Source organism: Balaenoptera ricei, chromosome 16, assembly GCF_028023285.1.
Source record: "Balaenoptera ricei isolate mBalRic1 chromosome 16, mBalRic1.hap2, whole genome shotgun sequence".
Lineage (NCBI taxonomy): Eukaryota > Metazoa > Chordata > Mammalia > Artiodactyla > Balaenopteridae > Balaenoptera > Balaenoptera ricei.
Genome location: NC_082654.1, coordinates 119,435,608 through 119,463,314, shown reverse-complemented (window position 1 = coordinate 119,463,314; position 27,707 = coordinate 119,435,608). Strand labels below are relative to the sequence as shown.

General features: G+C 37.3%; 1 protein-coding gene across 6 annotated transcripts in view; it reads right to left on the bottom strand.

Annotated features, from left to right (window-relative positions):
* CABCOCO1 (ciliary associated calcium binding coiled-coil 1) overlaps positions 1-27,707 on the bottom strand; it is a 144,916-nt gene that overhangs the window by 90,229 nt on the left and 26,980 nt on the right. For 4 of the 6 annotated variants that reach the window (XR_009497899.1, XR_009497898.1, XM_059899483.1 and 1 more), the window contains exons 4-5: positions 15,144-15,288; positions 10,458-10,530 (exon numbers count right to left, since the gene is read on the bottom strand). Coding sequence is in view for 4 of the 6 variants with exons in the window: in XM_059899483.1 (XP_059755466.1) it covers positions 10,458-10,530; positions 15,144-15,288 (218 nt within the window). In the remaining 2 variants the exon portion in view is untranslated. Of the gene's footprint in view, positions 1-7,937; positions 7,996-8,986; positions 9,467-10,457; positions 10,531-15,143; positions 15,289-27,707 lie in introns of those variants that run through there. The other 2 variants (XM_059899486.1, XM_059899485.1) reach the window with 2 other exon arrangements.

Genomic DNA, 27,707 nt, shown 5'->3' with positions numbered 1-27,707 from the left:
TCTGTATGACAGTCTCTAGATCCATCCACGTCTCTAAAAATGACCCAATTTCGTTCCTTTTTATGGCTGAGTAATATTCCATTGTATATATGTGCCACATCTTCTTTATCCATTCGTCTGTCGATGGTCATTTAGGTTGCTTCCATGACTTGGCTATTGTAAATAGTGCTGCAATGAACATTGGGATGCATGTGTCTTTCTGAATTATGGTTTTCTCTGGGTATATGCCCAGTAGTGGGATTGCTGGCTCATATGGTAATTCTATTTTTAGTTTTTTAAGGAACCTCCATACTGTTCTCCATGGTGGCTGTATCAACTTACATTCCCACCAACAGTGCAAGAGGGTTCCCTTTCCTCCACACCCTCTCCAGCATTTATTGTTTGTAGATTTTCTGATGATGCCCATTCTAACTGGTGGGAGGTGATACCTCATTGTAGTGTTCATTTGCATTTCTCTAATAATTAGTGATGTTGAGCAGCTTTTCATGTGCTTCCTGGCCATCTGTATGTCTTCTTTGGAGAAATGTCTATTTAGGTCTTCTGCCCATTTTTGGATTGGGTTGTTTGTTTTTTTAATATTGAGCTGCATGAGCTGTTTATATATTCTGGAGATTAATTCTTTGTCTGTTGATTCGTTTGCAAATATTTTCTCCCATTCTGAGGGTTGTCTTTTCGTCTTGTTTATGGTTTCCTTTGCTGTGCAAAAGCTTTGAAGTTTCATTAGGTCCCATTTGTTTATTTTTGTTTTTATTTCCATTACTCTAGGAGGTGGATCAAAAAAGATCTTGCTGTGATTGATGTCAAAGAGTGTTCTTCCTATGTTTCCCTCTAAGAGTTTTATAGTGTCCGGTCTTGCATTTAGGTCTCTAATCCATTTTGAGTTTATTTTTGTGTATGGTGTTAGGGAGTGCTCTAATTTCATTCTTTTACATGTAGCTGTCCAGTTTTCCCAGCACCACTTATTGAAGAGACTGTCTTTTCTCCATTGTATATCCTTGCCTCCTTTGTCATAGATTAGTTGACCATAGGTGCATGGGTTTATCTCTGGGCTTTCTATCTTGTTCCATTGATCTATGTTTCTGTTTTTGTGCCAGTACCATATTGTCTTGATTATCGTACTTTTATAGTATAGTCTGAAGTCAGGGAGTCTGATTGCTCCAGCTCCGTTTTTTTCCCTCAAGACTGCTTTGGCTATTCAGGGTCTTCTGTGTTTCCACACAAATTTTAAGATATTTTGTTCTAGTCCCGTAAAAAAGGCCATTGGTAATTTGATAGGGATTGCATTGAATCTGTAGATTGCTTTGGGCAGTATAGTCATTTTCACAATATTGATTCTTCCAATCCAAGAACATGGTATATCTCTCCATCTGTTGGTATCATCTTTAATTTCTTTCATCAGTGTCTTATACTTTTCTGCATACAGGTCTTTTGTCTCCCTAGGTAGCTTTATTCCTAGATATTTTATTCTTTTTGTTGCAATGGTAAATGGGAGTGTTTCCATAATTTCTCTTTCAGATTTTTCATCATTCGTGTATAGGAATGCAAGAGATTTCTGTGCATTAATTTTGTATCCTGCAACTTTACCAAATTCATTGATTAGCTCTAGTAGTTTTCTGGTGGCATCTTTAGGATTCTCTATGTATAGTATCATGTCATCTGCAAACAGTGACAGTTTTACTTCTTCTTTTCCAATTTGTATTCCTTTTATTTCTTTTTCTTCTCTGATTGCTGTGGCTAGGACTTCCAAAACTATGTTGAATAATAGTGGCGAGAGTGGACATCTTTGCCTTGTTCACGATCTTAGAGGAAATGCTTTCAATTGTTCACCATTGAGAATGATGTTTGCTGTGGGTTTGCCGTATATGGCCTTTATTATGTTGAGGTAGGTTCCCTCTATGCCCACTTTCTGGAGAGTTTTTATCATAAATGGGTGTTGAATTTTGTCAGAAGGTTTTTCTGCATCTATTGAGATGATCATATGGTTTTTATTCTTCAGTTGTTAATATGGTGTATCACATTGATTGATTTGCATACATTGAAGAATCCTTGCATCCCTGGGATAAATCCCACTTGGTCATGGTGTATGATCCTTTTAATGTGTTGTTGGATTCTGTTTGCTAGTATTTTGTTGAGGATTTTTGCATCTATATTCATCACTGATATTCGTCTGTAATTTTCTTTTTTTGTAGTATCTTTGTCTGGTTTTGGTATCAGGGTTATGGCGGTCTCATAAAATGAGTTTGGGAGTGTTCCTTCCTCTGCAATTTTTTGGAAGAGTTTGAGAAGGATGGGTGTTAGCTCTTCTCTAAATGTTTGGTAGAGTTCACCTGTGAAGCCATCTGGTCCTGGACTTTTGTTTGTTGGAAGATTTTTAATCACAGTTTCAATTTCATTGCTTGTGATTGGTCTGTTCATATTTTCTATTTCTTCCTGGTTCAGTCTTGGGAGGTTATACCTTTCTAAGAATTTGTCCATTTCTTCCAGGTTGTCCATTTTATTGGCATACAGTTACTTCTAGTAGTCTCTTATGATGCTTTGTATTTCTGTGTTGTCTGTTGTAACTTCTCCTTTTTCATTTCTAATTTTATTGATTTGAGTCCTCTCTCTCTTTTTCTTGATGAGTCTGGCTAATGGTTTATCAATTTTGTTTATCTTCTGAAAGAACCAGCTTTTAGTTTTATTGATCTTTGCTATTGTTTACTTAGTTTCTATTTCATTTATTTCTGCTCTGATCTTTATGATTTCTTTCCTTCTGCTAACTTTGGGTTTTGTTTGTTCTTTCTCTAGTTCCTTTAGGTGTAAGGTTAGATTGTTTATTTGAGATTTTTCTTGTTTCTTGAGGTAGGGTTGTATAGCTACAAACTTCCCTCTTAGAACTGCTTTTGCTGCATCCCATAGGTTTTGGATCATCGTGTTTTCATTGTCATTTGTCTCTAGGTATTTTTTGATTTCTTCTTTGGTTTCTTCAGTGATCTCTTGGTTATTTAGTAACGTATTGTTTAGCCTCCTTGTGTTTGTGTTTTTTACGTTTTTTTCCCTGTAATTGATTTCTAATCTCATAGCATTGTGGTCAGAAAAGATGCTTGAAATGATTTCAATTTTCTTAAATTTACTGAGGCTTGATTTGTGACCCAAGATGTGATCTATCCTGGAGAATGTTCTGTGTGCACTTGAGAAGAAAGTGTAATCTGCTGTTTTTGGATGGAATGTCCTATAAATATCAATAAATCTATCTGGTCTATTGTGTCATTTAAAGCTTCTGTTTCCTTATTTATTTTCATTTTGGATGATCTGTCCATTGGTGTAAATGAGGTGTTAAAGTTCTCCACTATTATTGTGTTACTGTCGATTTCCTCTTTTATAGCTGTTAGCAGTTGCCTTATGTATTGAGGTGCTCCTATGTTGGGTGCATATATATTTATAATTGTTATATCTTCTTCTTGGATTGATCCCCTGATCATTATGTAGTGTCCTTCCTTGTCTCTTGTAACATTCTTTATTTTAAAGTCTATTTTATCTTATATGTGGATTGCTACTCCAGCTTTCATTTGATTTCCATTTGCATGGAATATCTTTTTCCATCCCCTCACTTTCAGTCTGAATGTGTCCCTAGGTCTGAAGTGGGTCTCTTGTAGACAGCATATATATGGGTCTTGTTTTTGTATCCATTCAGCAAGCCTGTGTCTTTTGGTTGGAGCATTTAATCCATTCACGTTTAAGGTAATTATTGATATGTATGTTCCTATTACCATTTTCTTAATTGTTTTGGGTTTGTTTTTCTAGGTCATTTTCTTCCCTTGTGTTTCCCACTTAGAGAAATTCCTTTAGCATTTGTTGTAGAGCTGGTTTGGTGGTGCTGAAGTCTCTTAGCTTTTGCTTGTCTGTAAAGCTTTTGATTTCTCCATCTAATCTGAATGAGATCCTTGCTGCGTAGAGTAATCTTGCTTGTAGGTTCTTCCCTTTCATCACTTTAAGTATATCATGCCACTCCCTTCTGGCTTGTAGAGTTTCTGCTGAGAAATCAGCTGTTAACCTTATGGGAGTTCCCTTGTATGTTATTTGGCATTTTTCCCTTGTTGCTTTTAATAATTTTTCTTTGTCTTTAATTTTTGCCAAATTGATTACTATGTGTCTCGGCGTGTTTCTCCTTGGGTTTATCCTGTATGGGACTCGCTGCGCTTCCTGGACTTGGGTGGCTATTTCCTTTCCCATGTTAGGGAAGTTTTCAACTATAATCTCTTCAAATATTTTCTCTGGTCCTTTCTCTCTCTCTTCTCCTTCTGGGACTCCTATAATGTGAATGTTGTTGCGTTTAATGTTGTCCCAGAGGTCTCTTAGGCTGTCTTCATTTCTTTTCATTCTTTTTTCTTTATTCTGTTCCACAGCAGTGAATTCCACCATTCTGTCTTCCAGGTCACTTATCCGTTCTTCTACCTCAGTTATTCTCCTATTGATTCCTTCTAGTGTAGTTTTCATTTCAGTTATTGTATTGTTCATCTCTGTTTGTTTGTTCTTTCATTCTTCTAGATGTTTGTTAAACATTTCTTGCATCTTCTCGATCTTTGCCTCCATTCTTTTCCCAAGGTCCTGGATCATCTTCACTATCATTACTTTGAATTCTTTTTCTTGAAGGTTGCCTATCTCCACTTCATTTAGCTGTTTTTCTGGGGTTTTATCTTGTTCCTTCATCTGGTACATAGCCCTCTGCCTTTTCATCTTGTCTATCTTTCTGTGACTGTGGTTTTTGTTCCACAGGCTGCAAGATTGTAGTTCTTCTTGCTTCTGCTGTCTGCCCTCTGGTGGATGAGGCTATCTAAAAGGCTTATGCTAGTTTCCTGATGGGAGCGACTGGTGGTGGGTAGAGCTGACTGTTGCTCTGGTGAGCGGAGTTCAGTAAAACTTTAATCTGCTTGACTGCTGATGGGTGGGGCTGGGTTCCCTCCCTGTTGGTTGTTTGGCCTGAGGCAACCCAACACTGGAGCCTACCTGGGCTCTTTGGTGGGGCTAATGGCGGACTCTGGGAGGGCTCACACCAAGGAGTACTTCCCAGAACTTCTGTTGCCAGTGTCCTTGTCCCCATGGTGAGCCACAGCTGCCCCACCGCCTCTGCAGGAGACCCTCCAACACTAGCAGGTAGGTCTGGTTCAGTCTCCCCTGGGGTCACTCCTCCTTCCCCTGGGTCCCGATGCGCACACCACTTTATGTGTGCTCTCGAAGAGTGGAGTCTCTTTCCCCCAGTTCTGTCGAAGTCCTGCAATTAAATCCCAATAGCCTTCAAAGTCTGATTCTCTAGGAATTCCTCCTCCCATTGCTGGACCCCCAGGTTGGGAAGCCTGACGTGGGGCTCAGAACCTTCCCTCCAGTGGGTGAACTTCTGTGGTATAAGTGTTCTCCAGTCTGTGAGTCACCCACCCAGCAGTTATGGGACTAGATTTTACTGTGATTGCACCCCTCCTACCGTCTCACTGTGGCTTCTCCTTTGTCCTTGGACGTGGGGTGTCTTTTTTGGTGAATTCCAGTGTCCTCCTGTCAATGACTGTCCAGCAGCTAGTTGCAATCCTGGTGCTCTCGTAAGAGGGAGTGAGAGCACGTCCTTCTACTCCGCCATCTTGGTTCCAATCCCCCTAAAACTTATTTATTTTTTAAAAAACTTACTTATTTTATTTATTTTTGGCTGTGTTGGGTCTTCATTGCTGCTCATTGGCTTTTCTCTAGCTGCGGTGAGCGGGGGCTACTCTTCGTTGGGGTGCGCAGGCTTCTCATTGTGGTGGCTTATCTTGTTGTGGAGCACAGGCTCTAGGCATGCGGTTTCAGTAGTTGCAGCATGTGGGCTCAGTAGTTGTGGCACACAGGCTCTAGAGCACAGGCTCAGTAGTTGTGGCGCATGGGCTTAGTTGCTCTGTGGGGTGTGGGATCTTCCCAGACGAGGGATCGAACCCGTGTCCCCTGCATTGGTGGTTTCTCAACCACTGCGCCACCAAAGAAGCCCTCTCTTATGATTTTATTTTCCTCAACTGCTTGTTGATTTATCTTTACATTAGATGATCCTGGTTCATTTGTCTGTTGATGTTTGTTTGCCATAGCTTGCCTCTAGAGACTGTAGGGGAGGGGTAAAGAATGATGATACGTAGGTGTGCCAGTAGCTTATATTCAGTGTGTATTCATGGTCCCTTCTGAACGTCAGTGGCCACTTCAGAACTGCCCTTCTCTTTGGTATCAATGTCCACAATAGTTTCTTTAGCTTTGGAGCAAATGCCATGGAGTCCCAGTGCTCTACATAAGCAGCAGAAGGTAAACGGGCTAGATGGTGCAGTTGCTCTACTTGCTTTATTTTCCCCCTAAAGCTTTCTCCCATTTCTGTATCAATTGAGGATGCCTAAATAAATGCAGCATTAACTCTGTAGCATCTTCTCAGTACATATGGGGCTGTAGTTTCATCTAATCAGTAATCTATAATTTTAGATGTCATAAAAGCTCTTATCTACAGCATTATGAATTTTGAAAATTTTGGTCTTTTATGGGATGTTAGATGGAAGAGGAGTTGTACAGGTGTGCTTAGTTCACTCTTTTTAAAAAATCACTATTCCCTTTTGCAAAAGTTCTTCCTGCTGCTTCTGGGGACCTATTCATCCACTGTCACCCATTTAATACAGTCAGCTTGGGTCTTCTAATAACATCACTCCTCTGGCCATAGTGACTAATTGAGAGTGGATGCATGACACAAGCACAGACAATAAGACTGGGAGGAAGAATGTCTCTTTCTTTTGGAGTTGCTAAACTGGAGCTGCCTCTTTCATGTCTACCACCAGCTGGAGGAAGCCTGTCTGCAGTAGAAGGGAACAAGGCCCTTCAGAAAAAAGAAATGAAAAAAGTCTAGGAGAGATGAGAGACTGAACCACGTGCGTGTATACACCCACCCACATGAATTTACATACACACTCAATAACACTGTTGACTACTTAGATCCAGTTGGCTTTAGTCCAGCTTTCATCCCCTGCATTTACCAATTAGTGATCTAATAATATACACCCCCACCTTTTTTATTAATTATTTTGAGTGGAATTCCTTTCACTTGCACCAAAAATATAAAATGCACTTTCTGGCTAACTCATTCACAACCTTTAGATTTCCTCTTAGATTTCACTCATTACTGGAAGCCACCCTATATTGTAATTATTTATGTAATCATCTCTCTCCTCTCATTTGACAATAAACTCCTTGAGGACAAGAATCATTGCTCATCACTGTGTACCCCTAGAACTTAGCACAGGCCTAGAGCACAATAGGAACTGGATAACATGTGGAATAATGAATATATAATTGTTATAGCTGCATCATCTCATTTTAGTAGATGCCTGGCAGTAGATACCTGGTTAGAACCATGACTTAGGGTATCTGCTATGAGTTTTTTGGCCATCATCATTGCTAATATCCAATAGCGTTCTTTGTGTGCAAGTATTCACTGTTTCTTCTAGTTTTCAGGTAACAAAAGCGAAGGACATAGCAGTTTCCAGGTTTCTGGGTGGGTCCTTAAGGCCAAAGAAAAAATATATTCCTTAAGGAGATTCTGGTTCCCTTACAGTTCTTAAGTCTGTGGATCTGTGGTCTAATTGCATTGTCAAAACAATAGATTTGGAGAGCTCCTGGCTTGGGTGCTTAAAAGGGAATCCTCATCTCTATAAATAAAATAAGTGTCACACAGTACTTCATCCACTAAGATGGCTACAACTACAGGTATCTGCTGCCTTCGTTTTCTGCTCCATTCTGTCATTATTCTAGCTCATTCTAGTTGTTTACTGCCTTTTTCAATGTATATTGCAAACAACAACACTATTATATGCGAACCACTGAATGAACTACAACACATGCTGCTTATAGAACTATACCTATTAGATTTCTAGATTATGAAAAATCTCAGGTCAAGAATAATGACTTACCGGAAATATGCCTCTAAGGTGTAACGTGAAATTTCTTGAAAAAGGTGAGTAGAAATTGCTAGAAACAATTGTCAAATTCAAAAATACAAATTCAATTTTCTTTAAACTAAAACCCAAGAAAAGTATGAATATGATTTATTTATGTTCTCTATTAGTAATTAGAATATTTAGCCATTATTCTTAGAGGCAATTTACATGTTTTCTTATAATCATCTATCCACAATTAAGAAACTAAATTTTGTCAGTGTTATCTACCTTGAATGCTTGCCTGAGATTTAAATTTGGAACATTTATATGGCTTTTGTATGGCCCTTGTTTGGTTCAAGAGCCCTGAGGTCAGTATGAATAATTACGTTAGTGGGGCAGGCCTCTGCTTCCTCTATGAAAGGTTGTTAATTTAAAAAACGGTATTTGCACCAAAGGTTATCAGGCACTTCTAAAATGCCACAAAATGTTGTAGTATAACACTTGCTTTGGTTAATCCTTTAAAATTCTATGAACGGTCTAATTCTTTAAGACCCAATATCCTTCCTTAAGGACTTTTTTTTTATAGCTCTGGTCAGCTTGGGGAAAATACAAAAGACAATAGAAAATAAATGAGCCAATCCTTGTCTGCTTTCTCCATTTTATCTTTCCATAAGCATAAATGTCACCTAAATATAACCTTACAATGGAGAAGAAAGGCACGATTGTGTAATTAACAAAGAGAAAAGGGAGTTCTTTATGAAATTTTTTTCTTGATGATTCTAAATGTCTGCGTATGCTGCTATTGAAGCCACTATCATTTTCCCAAAGTTTTGCTGAATAGATGAGATAGTATTGTATTCCTAACAGATAATTACTGCAATGCTGTCACACTGTATGATGTAATTCTGAAATGGAAACGTTGTCAGTGAAAGTTTGTCAAGTGACACCTAATTTAAGCTACAGTATGAGGAGACTGCAAAGAAGCAACTTTAAGGAAAGTCAAAAGCAAAAAGGGTTCCTTGTTTTCCTTCAGCTCATTTAAAAGGCCAGCATTAGAATAAGTACCCAAGTGGAGACTGAGACACAGTGACTGAGGTGTTTAATGAAGTAAGCAATTTATAAACCGCAGAATAACAATACTAGGGAAGACAGAACAGTTGGCACATTCCACCTGGTTCTTAATGTCAGGGAAATTATAAAGATAATGGAAATATCCCCTTATTCACTTTATTTATTTATTTATTTATTTTTAAATAAATTTATTTTATTTTTTATTTATTTATTTTTGGCTGCATTGGGTCTTCGTTGCTGCACACGGGCTTTCTCTCGTTGAGGCGAGTGGGGGCTACTCTTCGTTGCAGTGTGCGGGCTTCTCACTGCGGTGGCTTCTCTTGTTGTGGAGCATGGGCTCTAGGTGTGTGGATTTCAGTAGCTGTGGCCCACGTGCTTCAGTAGTTGTGGCTTGCGGGCTCTAGAGTGCAGTCTCAGTAGTTGTGGCACATGGGCTTAGTTGCTCCACGGCATGAGGGATCTTCCCGGACCAGGGCTTGAACCCGTGTCCCCTGCATTGGCAGGCAGATTCTTAACCACTGCGCCACCACGGAAGTCCCATCCCTTATTCACTTTATGTCTGACCATGGCCATTCCCATCTCCTATATTTCTAGGCAATACAGCCTCCTCAAGCAGTTGAGAATCTAAGGAGCACTTCTGATGGCATCTTTAGCCTCCTTAAGATGTTCTCTTACCCAGGATTCATTTCTAGTAAATATATATATGTGATTATATGTAAGGCTGTTCAAAAGTATCTTTAAGTAGACCATTTCTTGTAGAACTGCTATTACATGCACTGTCACTGAATCACTTATGTAGTATTAAGAGGGGTTACTATGTCCTGCATTATACTATATGCTGTGTAGAAATATAGCACGTGATCCTTGCCTTCAAGGAAATTACAGTTGGATTATGTTAACTATATCAATCCACAGGAAACAATTAGAAAACCATATAACATGGTACAGATTTACATGCTTATTGGTGTGCTAAGAGTAGCCAGTATTCAGCAGAAAGATATCAATTGGAATAAAATAATAGAACGTGATTAAAGAGTTTGTCTAAGCCCTTCCTTTGAGATGCGATGCAATTAAGGGAGGTCTGCTTCATTGAGGAAGTGGGATTTGAATTAGGCCTTAAACAATGAGTACACTGAAAATAAATGTGAAATTAGAAGAGATTTAACCAAATTAATTTATCTCACTTTTCCTGATTTTATTTGTACGAAGATGTACATACTCTATCCAACTGAGCTTTGTCAAATAATCCATAAATACATAAAGTATACATGATTAACAATGCTTTTAATGCCAAAAGACAGCTTATTTTCTTAATCCAAAGCTCACTCTATGTAATTATTCTTTTTGCAAACTACTAGTTGGTTATATTAACACTTGAGTAATCTTGACAAGAAGTTGCTTTAAGCTGTTAAAGATCCAGATGCTGATCAGCATGCATTAAGTGATTCAGCTTAATTGGTTCCATCTAGATAAATTACTTACCTCAGTTCCTATCACAATTTCTTCCCTGGCAGAGAAGAACAGAAACTCATATAGCTTGTAGTGTTGAAATAAGCTGAAATACAAAATAAATGTGGAAAGCTGATAAATTTATTTCAGGAAAAAAAAGCAAATATGTAAGAATATTTATTACAGGAAAGTTGCTTGAATTGACCAAGCTAAAGACATTAAACACTAATATGAAGTTAGCCACCTCCTTTACTCCAAAATAAGTTGCCCAGAAATGCTAAAAAAATTAAAGGTTTACTTTTTTGAGACACTGACAATATAACACAGTACCTAAATTAATATCAGTAAACTAATCTGTGATGAGTGGATAGGTTTGGGGTAGATTTCATCTTGACTTTTCCTGGCTCACAACCAAATATTGCACTGCCTCTAAACAACACCAAACTTCACATTCTTTTTCATGTTTTGCTCCAAACTGGAGTCAATTTCCTCTCATATGAATAGCACTGAATTCTATAGGCTACTTCCATATCAATTACTTCTCACGTTCTCAAACTGTTTCAAGATTAAGTTAATTTCTGATAACACCTGAAGAATGATGCAACATTAACTGAAATACTTTTTAGATGAATGATTTTCTTGAAGAATATTCCATTACACATCAAAGAGAGGAATTTGAGCAAGATAATTTCTTTAGTTCCTACCTGAAAGACTAAATGGTCAGTGTATAAAAACTATAAAGAGCTAAAAGAGCTTAAAAATATATAGTTCAAGTAAGATTAAAGATATCAGCAATGTGTTACTGAGAGTTAAAAATTTACTGAAGGGTTGACTTCTAATATCCTGTTTGTGATAATATTTGAATTTTTCTAATTCTCTTCCTGCTGGTTGGGAAAATTAATAGACTCATAATACAGCAAAATGCCGAAGAACAAAGAACTGTCTTAGTGGTTTCTCTTTCACTCTGGTGCCTTTTGCTATTTAAGAAAATTGATATTAATATAACTGAGAAATTAACATTTGCAAAATGTTGCTACAGAGCATGTATAATAATGGCTTCTCCTGAATGCTGTAATGGATCAAAGTCTCAAATTCATTTGAAATCAACGAAGAAATCCTCAGGCAGCTGGGTCTCTCTGAGTTATATTAACAGTTGATCTCACTACTAACACAATCCATTAAAAAGTGATGGGTGTACAGACTCAGTCATGGTTTGTTTTGTTTTGTTTTATTTTTGACTACATTCAAATTAGTCATCAACATACAGAAAACTAACTTAGCTTTTGACATTACTTTGTTGGCTAGAAAATACAAGATTAGTGAAGTTTGATGATCCAATGAAGCAAAATAAATTCAAACTCTCCTTCCCTTACATTGGTTACCTAGAGAAAGCTTCAAGGTTAAAACTATTACATTATCAATAACTGACTTTGAGTAGAAAAATTAAAGACTGTAGAACATTTTGGAAATAGCTTGGCTTCTTCTCAGTTAACTAGTCTAAAACTTTCCTTTCCCCATCTATGTCACACAGCGAAGTCAATTCATAAATCTTCCTTCCTGCAATTTCATAATCTTTCCACGTTATTCTCCTCATTGCATACAGTTATTAGATTATCCCATACCAAAAAAGAAATTCACTTCTTACAATGAAAATAAAATGCTTGACTTGGATGCAGTGGCCAAAGATACAGGGTTGGGCAAGGCCAGGACTACAGTGAGACATAGAAGGGGAGGGGGGGCCACCAAAGGGAGGCACTTATTCAGGGGCAGGTCAAGTCATACCACCATTGCCTTGCTCTGGTCCCCACCAACAGCTGGGGTTCTCTCACTTCACCAGGGAGCTATTAAATGGCCTCACATGGGAACAAAGTGACACTTCTGTTATGGGAATGTATTTTTTCCCTCTTCCTTTGGACTCCCAGCTGACTCAAGCCCCTAGACTATTTTTGTCAAACATCTTGTCTTGGTCCTAAATCAAAGGGAGACTACTCAGAATGAAAATGGTCAAGAAATCTGGCTCCACGCCAGGAAGTGCACTTGTGTGAAGAGGAGCAGTGTTTTCTTATATTGAGTATATGCCTGTGCACTTTACCTTCACCTAATTTCCAGGGAATACATAGAATACACAATGACAGAAATGTTCTTGAACCAGATACATGTCTAAATGACGTCTTATAATAAAAAGCTATGTATAGGGCTTCCCTGGTGGCGCAGTGGTTGAGAGTCTGCCTGCCAGTGCAGGGGACACGGGTTCGAGCCCTGGTCTGGGAAGATCCCACGTGCCGCGGAGCAACTAGGCCCGTGAGCCACAATTACTGAGCCTGCGCGTCTGGAGCCTGTGCTCCACAAGAGAGGCCGCGATAGTGAGAGGCCCGCGCACCGCGCATAAATAAATAAATAAATAAATAAATAAATAAATAAATAAATAAATAAAAAGCTATGTATATGTTGCGTAGATTACTCAGTACTCATAGCAATGCTGGGGGGAATTTTGGTATTCGTTTTTTCAATTCACAGACACATCATGGAATATACAGTGTAGACTCTATTAAAAGAATCAAATGAAATTTCAATTTTTTTAAGATTTATTTAAAAAAATTTTTTTTGGCCATGCAGCATGTGGGATCTTAGTTCCTTGACCAGGGATCTAACCCATGCCCCCTGCATTGGAAGCATGGAGTCTTAACCACTGGACTGCCAGGGAAGTCCCCGAAATTTCAATTTTATTGTCAGTTAAGTTTCATGTGCTACAGGTCATGTTCCAAAACGCGCACTCCCAAAACTGACTAGGGCTTTCACTGGTTGATTAAGCTTAATTATCAGGTTAAATTGAAAAATAGTTATACTTGTTTTTGATAATTGAGCTAGTTTCATATTTAGAAAACTTCTTTGCAGTCATTAAAATGAAAAGTATTATATGATTTAACTGACATTAAACTTGCATTTGTGGACACATGAGACATTCTGAACAGGTGTTGCAGAAAAGCACATTTCTCTACACAACTTCAGAATCAATTCCAGATATCCTACTTACCAACTGATATTTTAATTTCTGTGACAGAGACACTTAAAACATGTAATTTCTTTGAAATCACAATATAAAGATTAAACAGCATAAAAGCTAGTTCTGATTTACTTTATTTGACTAAACTTTCAAATATTACTTTTTTTTTTTTTTTTGCAGAAGGCTAGGTATTTTTGGTGTGTGAAGTTACCCTGGTTAGGGTCAAAAGGTGACTGACACTGACATCCCCTCTTCACTTAACCGTTTTCTGAATGTCAATAAAATGTCAAGAAATACGCTGATGAACATTTGTCCAGAAAGATGATATGAAAGAGAAAAGAGCCGCCATCTTTCGCCATCTAGAAAGTGCATGGGTTTTGCTGCTGTGGTTAGCTATCAGTCCTGGTGCCCATTATAAAACTCTTGGGCTGAGAGCTCAGCTGAAAAATGTATTCTGCAGGAGAGACCTGGAAGGCTCAAATGGAGAGAGAAGGGAAAGAAGGATGCTCTACAAATGTGCAGAGAATTCCCCCTGCCCAGTGATTTCCAAACTCTGATGGGAGAAGAAATACCCTGGGGAACAAGTTCTCCTCCAGCTCTGGATTTCCTCTCCCTTCCCTCCCCCCCAAATAAGGATCTCCCTTTAATTGATATGAAGACTACTGTGGCTTTTAGTGAGAGACACACATTAGGAGGTATACTGTAGCATTAAGAAGTCATATTATATCAAATGCTATTACATAAAAATATATCATACACCATTATTAATTCATGCCAGAAACCAGTATATAAACCTTATCATATTAAACACATTAGTTTTTTAAAAACTTCCAGGCTACAACCAGGATCCTTGCCAAGCAAATCATGAGCATGTCTAGACCATCATACAGCACCATTTATTTTAGAATTGTAAAACTTAAAGTTGGAGAGTACTGCAGTATATAGTAATAGAGGAACAAAGAAATTCTGCAGAAACTTTTAGTTAGGCAAAAGAAAGATTTTTACCAACTCTTGTTTAAATATTTGCTAACTTTAAAAATGTCTCTTGGGAGAGATGCAAAACTCTAATGCAGACCTTGTGACAGATCATATAAAAAGAGAGATTTCTTAGTTCAACAATGAAGAATCATTGTAAGAAAAATACTTTCCCTCCATCCACCATCATTTTCGAAGCACAAAGACTTAATGAGTTTAATTGGTCAATACTACAAATATTTCAGGGTATATAATAAATTTGAGGAAGTATGTACATAAATCTCTTCAATTTCTAATACAAAGCATTTAAAATAAACGTTTAAATGGAAATAAATGTTACTCTTTAAAATGTAAAATGTTAAGGTCAAGGTCAACTACCTATAGTATAGTCTATTGTAATCAAATCTGAATAATCTGAAAGAATCATTTGATTAATAAGAACAGTATTATTTAGAGATACAGAGAAAAAAATTCTTAGACAAGAATTATAGATCTAAATGAAATTATGCTTATCAAACACAAACTTTTTTTTAAGAATGCAATGAAAGCCAAAATGTTCAATGTCCTGGTTTTTATTTATTGGATGGATGATTTGAATATTATCTAATTATTGGTTGGTTAATTACTGCAAAAATTTTGTAAATGTCTAACTTCATTAAAAATTGGATTAGCTTCTATTTAATAGACATTTTCCAGAAAACATAAAGTGAAAACTAAATGCTACTGAAAAAAGTCCATACCTGATTTTCAAATAATCAACAACAGCATTGGCTTGTTTTACATCAAAGATATTCCATTCCTCATTTTTTTGTGAATGGGATGGTCCTATTTCAGCCATAACTTCTCTGAGCCATTTTATGCTGTCTTCTAAGGGCATATGCAGTGCTGAAATAAAATCCAAAGAAGTCTAAAGCATTATTTTCATAGATGTTTTGGCAACAAAATAACCCAAGATGTCCTTAATGTGTAACAATTCCATTTTTTCAGTATTTGTGAGGACAAATGATAAAACTATTGTTGTTTGTTTATGCTAATAATTACATTTTATGTAAAAGAACAGGAGCTTACACACCCAACAATTGTAAATTACCTTAATGCTATACAATTGTCTAAAGAGTTTGTTTCCATTTTAAGATGCAAAAAAAAAAAAGAACCCTCTATCTATCTAAAGATTACTTTAGAATGGAAATGAAAAATTTTTTTATGATCTTAGATTAATAGATAGAAACGACACAAGGTTGGTTGGATTAGCTGGTAAGGAAGGCCTACAAGGTAGACTCAGCCACTGTAGACAGCAGAACCAAACCCAGAGCTGAAAATGTAAATGAACAGAGCCAACTAACACTAGGCCTTAGTTGATTGTTACCATGTGGGAATTTGGGTCTGAAGATTTTCAGTGGATGCCAGAAATATGGATTTTTATGTAAAAATCAAGATTTTTTTTTTCTTTTCCAAGCTACAGACATAACTTATGTAAGCTGTTTCTCAAATGTATGCCTGATGGTGGTGGTGACAGCCAGATGACAGTGCAAAAAGAGTGACACTGAAACCACTTTGCCACCATTACCAAAAATAAACAAGTCAATGATTGTGGTCTATTCTCTCGCAATTAAAAGCAAACAAACAACAAAGCAAAACTATCTTCTAAGGCATCTGTCTAGTTGAAAAAGAAGTAGATAAGTGTCAAAAGCCTTGGACTTAAATTTTATAACGTGTATAATACAAATATTATACTCCATCTTCTTTTAATATTTTCACTTGTGGCAGACAAATATTATTTACAACACACACACACAGCTCCCTGCATCCTGAGGAGAATCCAGGTAACTGGAGTGTCCAAATTGTCCTTTGCTGACAAGTGAGGGGTGTCGGGACACGAGACCAAACAGCATGGAGGTGGAGAGTTGAAAGGCTCTAGCAAAAACAAGGCTGGATTGGTTGCTTGGAGGAGGTGATTGTCAGCTGGTGGCCAGGATGAGGGCCTGGGGGAGAACTGTGCTGAACAATGTGAATCCCACCTTCCCAATCCCAACCAAACTTGTCTCTCTTAGGAGACCATTAGTAAACTTTCCACGTCTTGTTAATGGGGTGGCTTTTTCAGCGAGGTAGAAGGGGAGAGTGCAGAGGAGTTATGAGAACACAGGCTGATTGTTAGATCCAATTATTTCTGGGTTACATAGCTTCTCTTTCTGGGATATAAGTGCTAGGTCCTCAAATTACTAATAAAATGACAGTGAAGTAATTTAAAATTTTGGAAGACACTATAAACACCAACTTGTAATTTGTTTAGTCTAGATTCTTTTCTATGTGTAGGAATTAGAAAAGAAGCATAAAACTATATAACAATTAAAATCTGGTTTAATGAATGACAATTAGTCCAATTCTCATGGCCTCCTTCCAGATCCTGTTTTATGTCTGTCAGATACATAGAATTATTACTGGATAACTAGGCTTTCCTGTATCATTCTAAGTGGAGTTCAATTATTACTGAACATTTTTTCTTTTTAAAAAAAAATTAATTAATTAATTTATTTATTTTTGGCTGCATTGGGGTCTTTGTTGCTGTGCGTGGGCTTTCTCCAGTTGTGGTGAGCGGGGGCTACTCTTGGTTGCGGTGCACGGGCTTCTCATTGTGGTGGCTTCTCTTGTTGCAGAGCACGGGCTATAGGTGCATGGGCTTCAGCAGTTGTGGCTCTCAGGCTCTAGAGCTCAGGCTCAGTAGTTGTGGCGCACGGACTTAGTTGCCCTGCAGCATGTGGGATCTTCCTGGACCAGGGACTGAACCTGTGTCCCCTGAATTGGCAGGCAGATTCTTAACCACTGTGCCACCAGGGAAGTCCCTATTTCTTTTTCTATGATAAACTTCTTTTGAAAATAGTAAGATTAATTTCAGAAATGAAAAATCTATTGGATAAAAGCAATTAAGAAATGAATGGATTAAAATCTGAATCAATTTATTAATAAAATGGTATTAATTAGAAATGCAGAGAAAAAATTTAGATAATTCTAATTCTAGATGTGATTATACTTATCAAGCACAAAAATAAATTTATATTACTATTTCCTTATGTTAAAATATAACTGACTCTTTAAAACTGTTTTTCTATGTCTAATGTCTTTCTACAGATAATGGCTTTAAAAATTAGGAAAGTTATCATTTCACTTATCTAACTGAAATGTTTGCTCTTTTAAAAATCACATTTAGTGATGTGATTAAAATATGAAAGACTAAACCAATTAAATACTAAGGGCTGTTAGAAATAAAATTTATCCTTGAAAATTTAGGGTAATGAAAGAACATATTATACTTATAATTAGCTGGAAGGTTTAGATTGGTACCTCATAACTGCCATTTACTAGCTAGGTGATCTGAGTTTCATTCTCCTTATCTGTGAATGAGAATAATACCAATTCTCAAAATAATAGTGCTGTTGTGAAGATCAAATAAGGAATGCATGGGAAACTTGGTAAACTGAAAAGATACATATACATTACATGTATATAGTGCTTTCTAGAATTCAGCCCAAAGCCAGGCACATCTCACGTAGTCAGGAGGATGGGCTCTTGCTCTCTGGGGTTCAGATTTAACCTCTCTGAATCTCATATATTCTTCTCATTTTTAAAATGAGGAGAATAATGGAACTATCTCATAAGACTGTGCGTGAATTAAGTGCAAAAGTATTTGGAAAGCAAATGGCACTGTGAATGACACAAGTTAATTCTATATAAATGTTAATTATTATTATTATCATTATCATCATCATCATTACTGTTTGGAGGAAAAACAATTCAACTTCATAGAACTGAAAAGCATTCTATGGTTATTTACCAAAGTCATGTTATATAGAGGAGAATCAATCTTGGCCCATCGACCTAGATAGAGGCCAAATACCCAGTCTAATACTCTACATCCTGTCCTTGGTCAGGCCCTGGAAAAACTAAAACTCAAAATGTATACTGTTAAGGGACTTCTCTGGCGGTCCAGTGGTTAAGACTTCGCCTTCCAATGCAGGGGGTGCAGGTTCGATCCCTGATCAGGGAGCTAAGATCCCACACGCTTGGAGGCCAAAAAATCAAAACATAAAACAGAAAGCAATATTGTAACAAACTCAATAAAGACTTTAAAAATGGTCCACATCCAAAACAAAAAATCTTTAAAAAATATATATATATACTGTTAAGATAACTGTACAAATTCTACTTTCCATAATCTTTTAGTTTGATCTACTTTGATTCCAGGTGGGTTGTCTGTAGAATATCTTGTGGATAATGTAGCACAATCTGAGACAAGGGATAGATCGGAAACCGAGTCAGTATAAAGTAACAGTCCCCACACTAGAATTCTATTAATAACCGTCGGCCACACTACAGCTCACAGCACAAACTGTGCTCTTTGGTGCTTTTTCTATGAAGATGTTGCCGGGTAGGATGGGAGCGCTCATTATGTGCTCAGGACTCCACCACCTCTTAGTTTAAGTATAAACATACTTTACCTCCTTCCCTGGCACACTTGGCTAAGATTACATTCTTTCCTGATGGTAACTATAACCTTGTTAGGTCGAAAGATTTGAGAGGATTTTTTTTTTTCTGCCAGAAGGAAAACTAGATCCCTTGCTTTTTTCCGGTTAGGTTTTACATACGTACTTTCACTCTCTCATAGTTTATGAGTACTTGGATGGATCCTGCTCAAGTTTTAAAAATTCATTTTTGAACTGATATCAACAATATAAAGTTTCACATAAAAGAAATATTCATAAGTTATGTTATGGAAAACGTTTAAAATGGAAATCTCTTGTCAAATTTGGAATGTGAGATCCATGAAATTTTTCTACTTTCCTTTATTCTGTTTCTAGTTTGTGAATTCTCAGCTCAGAGGTTGCAAAGCTTAAGACTGTTCATGTCATGTATTTCTTTTTACAATTTAATTCATAGGTGACATATTCACATGGTTCAAAAAATATATGTGAAGGTGTATTGTGAGAAGACTTCCTCCAATCCTGTTATCCATGTGCCCAGTTCCTACACCCTTTGCACAGAAAATTTTATTAGTTTTTTCTGTATTCTTCCAGCATTTCTTTGTATATATCACAAATAAAGACATAGATAAATACTAATTCTGTCTGTTTTATAAACAAAAGAATACAATTCTGCACCTCACTCTACTCAGTAACAACATATGATACCTAGAAAACCTTCCTCATTCTTTCCTTTTTTACCGCTGCACAGTATTCCAATTTAGGGATAGGCTAATCCCTACAGGTAAATTTTTAATTTTGGAGTAGTTTTAGATTTACAGAAAAGTTGCAAGAATATCACAGAGAGTCCCCATATACCTCATACACAGTTTCCCCCATTGTTAATATAGCTATGGTACATTTGACACAACTAATGAGCAAATACTGATATATTATTATTATTTAAGTTCACCCTTTGGATTTCTTTAGTTTTTATTAAAGCCTTTTTTCTGTCCCAGGATCCCCTCCAGGACACATTACATTTAGTTGTCAAATCTCCTTAGACAGCACAGTTTCTCAGATTTTCCTTGTTTTTTAAAGGCTTTGACAGTTTTGAGAAGTACTGGTCAGATATTTTGTAGTATGTCCTTAAATTTGGGTTTATCTGATACTTCTGTCATAATTAGACAGGGGTTAAAGGTTTTGGAGAGGAAGACTACAGTGCCATTCTCATCACTTTATATCTAGGGTATTGCTATTTAACCTGGCTCATCACTAGTGGTGTTAGCCTTAGTCACCTAGCTGAGGTTGTATCTGTCAGGCTTCTCTACTATAAAGTTACTATTTTTCCCTCTTTCCATACTGACCTCTTTGGAAGGAGGTTTGCAGCCCTCACTTGAAGGGGTGGGGAATGGTGTTCAACTTGTTGAGGGTGAAGTATCTACATAAATTATTGGGAATTTTACATGGGAGATTTGTCTATTTTACCCCAGTTAATTACTTATTCAATCATTAATTTCCATCAGTATGGATTCATGGATGTTAATTTTATACTTTGGATTATAATTCAATACTATGTTATTTCGTTCAAATTGTTCTAACTTTGGGCACTGGGAGCTTTTTCAGTTGGCTTCTCTATTTCTTTGACATACCCCCATCATTCTGTTTTTTTGGCACTTTCTTTTGGCCACTACAAGACACCCCCAGGCTCACCTTTTATGTTCCCTGCTCTAGGTCTATAATCAGCCATTTTTCTAAGGAGTCCTGGTTCCTTTTCTTGGAGAATGAAATTATAATCCAAGAACTGGGTCCTGGGTGGTATGCTCACTGCCACTGGATGTCACTGCTTTTTGGCCCTCTTTGTGAACAGAGCTAAGAAGTATGTGTATATATGTGTTTACACTTAACAACTATTCATCTGTATATCTATTAAGTTAAACAAGAATTCACACTGGGTGATAATTGGAGATTAACCAAGATGGCGGAGTAGAAGGACGTGCTGTCACTCCCTCTTGCGAGAGCACCAGAATCACAACTGGCTGCTGGACAATCATTGACAGGAAGACCCTGGACTTCACCAAGGAGGATACCCCACGTCCAAGGACAGAGGAGAAGCCACAGTGAGACAGTAGGAGGGGCGCAATCAGAGTAAAATCAAACCCCATAACTGCTGGGTGGGTGACTCACAGACTGGCGAACACTTATACCACAGAAGTCCACCCACTGGAGTAAAGGTTCTGAGCCCCACGTCAGGCTTCCCAACCTGGGGGTCAGGCAACGGGAGGAGGAATTCCTAGAGAATCAGACTTTGAAGCCTAGTGGGAATTGGATTGCAGGACTTTGACGGGACTGGGGGAAACAGAGATCCCGCTCTTGCAGGGCACACACAAAGTAATGTGTGCATCAGGACCCAGGGGAAGGAGCAGTGAGCCTGGGGGAGACTGAACCAGACCTACCTGCTGGTGTTGGGGGGTCTCCTGCAGAGGCGAGTGGTGGCTCTGTTTCACCGTGGGGATAAGGACACTGGCAGCAGAGGTTCTGGGAAGTTCTCCTTGGCGTGAGCCCTCCCAGAGTCCGCCATTAGCCCCACCAAAGAGCCCAGGTAGGCTCCAGTGTTGGGTTGCCTCAGGCCAAACAACCAACAGGGAGGGAACCCAGCCCCACCCATCAGCAGTCAAGCAGATTAAAGTTTTACTGAACTCCGCTCACCAGAGCAACAGTCAGCTCTACCCACCACCAGAGCCTCCCATCAAGCCTCTTAGATAGCCTCAACCACCAGAGGGCAGACAACAGAAGCAAGAAAAACTATAATCCTGCAGCCTGTGGACCAAAAACCACAGTTACAGAAAGATAGAGAAGATGAAAAGGCAGAGGGCTATGTACCAGATGAAGGAACAAGAAAAAACCCCAGAAAAACAACTAAATGAAGTGGAGATAGGCAACCTTCCAGAAAAAGAATTCAGAATAATGATAGTGAAGATGATCCAGGACCTTGGAATAAGAATGGAGGCAAAGATTGAGAAGATGCAAGAAATGATTAACAAAGACCTAGAAGAATTAAAGAACAAACAAACAGAGATGACCAATACAATAACTGAAATGAAAACTACACTAGAAGGAATCAATAGCAGAATAACTGAGGCAGAAGAACGGATAAGTGACCTGGAAGACAGAATGATGGAATTCACTGCTGCGGAACAGACTAAAGAAAAAAGAATGAAAAGAAATGAAGACAGCCTAAGAGACCTCTGGGACAACATTAAACGCAACAACATTCGCATTATAGGGGTCCCAGAAGGAGAAGAGAGAGAGAAAGGACCAGAGAAAATATTTGAAGAGATTATAGTCGAAAACTTCCCTAACATGGGAAAGGAAATAGCCACCCAAGTCCAGGAAGCGCAGAGAGTCCCATACAGGATAAACCCAAGGAGAAACACGCCGAGACACATAGTAATCAAAGTGGCAAAAATTAAAGACAAAGAAAAATTATTGAAAGCAGCAAGGGAAAAACGACAAATAACATACAAGGGAACTCCCGTAAGGTTAACAGCTGATTTCTCAGCAGAAACTCTGCAAGCCAGAAGGGAGTGGCAGGATATACTTAAAGTGATGAAAGGGAAGAACCTACAACCAAGATTACTCTACCCGGCAAGGATCTCATTTAGATTTGATGGAGAAATCAAAAGCTTTACAGACAAGCAAAAGCTAAGAGAATTCAGCACCACCAAACCAGCTCTACAACAAATGCTAAAGGAACTTCTCTAAGTGGGAAACACAAGAGAAGAAAAAGACCTACAAAAACAAACCCAAAACAATTAAGAAAATGGTCATAGGAACATACATATCGATTATTACCTTAAACGTGAATGGATTAAATGCCCCAACCAAAAGACATAGACTGGCTGAATGGATACAAAAACAAGACCCATATATATGCTGTCTACAAGAGACCCACTTTAGACCTAGGGACACATACAGACTGAAAGTGAGGGGATGGAAAAAGATATTCCATGCAAATGGAAATCAAAAGAAAGCTGGAGTAGCTATACTCATATCAGATAAAATAGACTTTAAAATAAAGAATGTTACAAGAGACAAGGAAGGACACTACATAATGATCCAGGGATCAATCCAAGAAGAAGATATAACAATTATAAATATATATGCACCCAACATAGGAGCACCTCAATACATAAGGCAACTGCTAACAGCTATAAAAGAGGAAATCGACAGTAACACAATAATAGTGGGGGACTTTAACACCTCACTTACACCAATGGACAGATCATCCAAAATGAAAATAAATAAGGAAACAGAAGCTTTAAATGACACAATAGACCAGATAGATTTAATTGATATATATCGGACATTCCATCCAAAAACAGCAGATTACACGTTCTTCTCAAGTGCGCACGGAACATTCTCCAAGATAGATCACATCTTGGGTCACAAATCAAGCCTCAGTAAATTTAAGAAAATTGAAATCATATCAAGCATCTTTTCTGACCACAACGCTATGAGATTAGAAATGAATTACAGGGAAAAAAACGTAAAAAGGACAAACACATGGAGGCTAAACAATACGTTACTAAATAACCAAGAGATCACTGAAGAAATCAAAGAGGAAATCAAAAAATACCTAGAGACAAATGACAATGAAAACACGACGACCCAAAACCTATGGGATGCAGCAAAAGCAGTTCTAAGAGGGAAGTTTATAGCTATACAAGCCTACCTAAAGAAACAAGAAAAAGCTCAAGTAAACAATCTAACCTTACACTTAAAGAAACTAGAGAAAGAAGAACAAACAAAACCCAAAGTTAGCAGAAGGAAAGAAATCATAAAGATCAGAGCAGAAATAAATGAAATAGAAACAAAGAAAACAATAGCAAAGATCAATAAAACTAAAAGTTGGTTCTTTGAGAAGATAAACAAAATTGATAAGCCATTAGCCAGACTCATCAAGAAAAAGAGGGAGAGGACTCAAATCAATAAAATCAGAAATGAAAAAGGAGAAGTTACAACAGACACTGCAGAAATACAAAGCATCCTAAGAGACTACTACAAGCAACTTTATGCCAATAAAATGGACAACCTGGAAGAAACGGACAAATTCTTAGAAAGGTATAACCTTCCAAGACTGAACCAGGAAGAAATAGAAAATATGAACAGACCAATCACAAGTAATGAAATTGAAACTGTGATTAAAAATCTTCCAACAAACAGAAGTCCAGGACCAGATGGCTTCACAGGTGAATTCTATCAAACATTTAGAGAAGAGCTAACACCCATCCTTCTCAAACTCTTCCAAAAAATTGCAGAGGAAGGAACACTCCCAAACTCATTCTATGAGGCCACCATCATCCTGATACCAAAACCAGACAAAGACACTACAAAAAAAGAAAATTACAGACCAATATCACTGATGAATATAGATGCAAAAATCCTCAACAAAATACTAGCAAACAGAATCCAACAACACATTAAAAGGATCATACACCACGATCAAGTGGGATTTATCCCAGGGATGCAAGGATTCTTCAATATACGCAAATCAATCAATGTGATACACCATATTAACAAATTGAAGAATAAAAACCATATGATCATCTCAATAGATGCAGAAAAAGCTTTTGACAAAATTCAACACCCATTTCTGATAAAAACTCTCCAGAAAGTGGGCATAGAGGGAACCTACCTCAACATAATAAAGGCCATATATGACAAACCCACAGCAAACATCATTCTCAATGGTGAAAAACTGAAAGCATTTCCTCTAAGATCAGGAACGAGACAAGGATGTCCCCTCTCACCACTATTATTCAACATAGTTTTGGAAGTCCTAGCCACGGCAATCAGAGAAGAAAAAGAAATAAAAGGAATACAAATTGGAAAAGAAGAAGTAAAACTGTCACTGTTTGCGGATGACATGATACTATACATAGAGAATCCTAAAACTGCCACCAGAAAACTGCTAGAGCTAATTAATGAATATGGTAACGTTGCAGGATACAAAATTAATGCACAGAAATCTCTTGCATTCCTATACACTAATGATGAAAAATCTGAAAGAGAAATTATGGAAACACTCCCATTTACCATTGCAACAAAAAGAATAAAATACCTAGGAATAAACCTACCTAGGGAGACAAAAGACCTGTATGCAGAAAACTATAAGACACTGATGAAAGAAATTAAAGATGATACCAACAGATGGAGAGATATACCATGTTCTTGGATTGGAAGAATCAACATTGTGAAAATGAGTATACTACCCAAAGCAATCTACAGATTCAATGCAATCCCTATCAAATTACCAATGGCATGTTTTACGGAGCTAGAACAAATCATCTTAAAATTTGTATGGAGACACAAAAGACCCCGAATAGGCAAAGCAGTCTTGAGGCAAAAAAATGGAGCTGGAGGAATCAGACTCCCTGACTTCAGACTATACTACAAAGCTACAGTAATCAAGACAATATGGTACTGGCACAAAAACAGAAACACAGATCAATGGAACAAGATAGAAAGCCCAGAGATTAACCCACGCACCTATGGTCAACTAATCTATGACAAAGGAGGCAAAGATATACAATGGAGAAAAGACAGTCTCTTCAATAAGTGGTGCTGGGAAAACTGGACAGCTACATGTAAAAGAATGAAATTAGAATACTCCCTAACACCATACACAAAAATAAACTCAAAATGGATTAGAGACCTAAATATAAGACTGGACACTATAAAACTCTTAGAGGAAAACATAGGAAGAACACTCTTTGACATAAATCACAGCAAGATCTTTTTTGATCCACCTCCTAGAGTAATGGAAATAAAAACAAAAATAAACAAGTGGGACCTAATGAAACTTCAAAGCTTTTGCACAGCAAAGGAAACCATAAACAAGACGAAAAGACAACCCTCAGAATGGGAGAAAATATTTGCAAATGAATCAACGGACAAAGGATTAATCTCCAAAATATATAAACAGCTCATTCAGCTCAATATCAAAGAAACAAACACCCCAATCCAAAAATGGGCAGAAGACCTAAATAGACATTTCTCCAAAGAAGATATACAGATGGCCACGAAGCACATGAAAAGATGCTCAACATCACTAATTATTAGAGAAATGCAAATCAAAACTACAATGAGGTATCACCTCACTCCTGTTAGAATGGGCATCATCAGAAAATCTACAAACAACAAATGCTGGAGAGGGTGTGGTGAAAAGGGAACCCTCTTGCACTGTTGGTGGGAATGTAAATTGATACAGCCACTATGGAGAACAATATGGAGGTTCCTTAAAAAACTAAAAATACAATTACCATATGACCCAGCAATCCCACTACTGGGCATATACCCAGAGAAAACCGTAATTCAAAAAGACACATGCACCCGAATGTTCATTGCAGCACTATTTACAATAGCCAGGTCATGGAAGCAACCTAAATGCCCATCAACAGACGAATGGATAAAGAAGAAGTGGTACATATATACAATGGAATATTACTCAGCCATAAAAAGGAACGAAATTGAGTCATTTGTTGAGACGTGGAGGGATCTAGAGACTGTCATACAGAGTGAAGTAAGTCAGAAAGAGAAAAACAAATATCGTATATTAATGCATGTATGCGGAACCTAGAAAAATGGTACAGATGAGCCAGTTTGCAGGGCAGAAGTTGAGACACAGATGTAGAGAATGGACATATGGACACCAAGGGGGGAAAACTGCGGTGGGGTGGGGATGGTGGTGTGCTGAATTGGGCGATTGGGATTGACATGTATACACTGATGTGTATAAAACTGATGCCTAATAAGAACCTGCAGTATAAAAAAACAAACAAAACAACTAATACTAAACTTTCATTGGGTTATTTGTATGGAAACATGTTAATATAAATGTTTCAGACATTACATGAAATTTCTAAAAATCTTATATTTGTATTTGTATGGAAATATGTATGGAAATATGTTAATATAAATGTTTCAGACATTACATGAAATTTCTAAAAATCATATTTGTTTTTGTATGGAAATATGCATGGAAATATGTTAATATAAATGTTTCAGACATTACATGAAATTTCTAAAAATCTTATATTTGTACTTGTATGGAAATATGTATGGAAATATGTTAATATAAATGTTTCAGACATTACATGAAATTTCTAAAAATCTTATATGTTCTGGTATAATGTTATAAGTAATAATCCTAGTTATTACTTTAAAATGTATATCTCAGAAATAACTAATTTTCTTGTCAACTGCATTATTATGAACTGTCATCAAATCTTTAACCGTGGTCATTTTTAAGTCTTTTGTCATTTACAGACAGTTCTGGGTGTACTCTGATGATTTTGCAAATATGTTCCTATAAAAGGGTTTCATCTTCAAGAAATACATGGAAAAGACTCTGACAAGTACAGGTTTCTGGTAACGGACTGTACTGCTGAACTGAATGAATAAGCATTTTCAGAACTCTAATGAAAAACTGATGAACTCATAAAAGTGCTAACAAAAGATCAAGATGAAAAAAAAAAATTAATTACATGGGACTGAGTGAACTGATGAGGATGAGTATAATTTTTGTGACTTTCTGTCTGAATTTAAAAAAAAAAAAAAAAAATTCCACAAGGACTCAGAGGCAAAGAATATACAAATCAATTTTCACTGCAAAGTAAAGGAGCTGTTACAGTGGAGGATTACTGGACTGAATGTCAATACTATGACATAGTATGAGTGTGTTTCATGTTTGGTAATTGCAATCATTGTTGCTTTTGTTGTGGTCATCCATGTACAATGCTTGGTGTCAGTCGATTTATCTCTTGTAAAAATAAAATACAGTGTGTG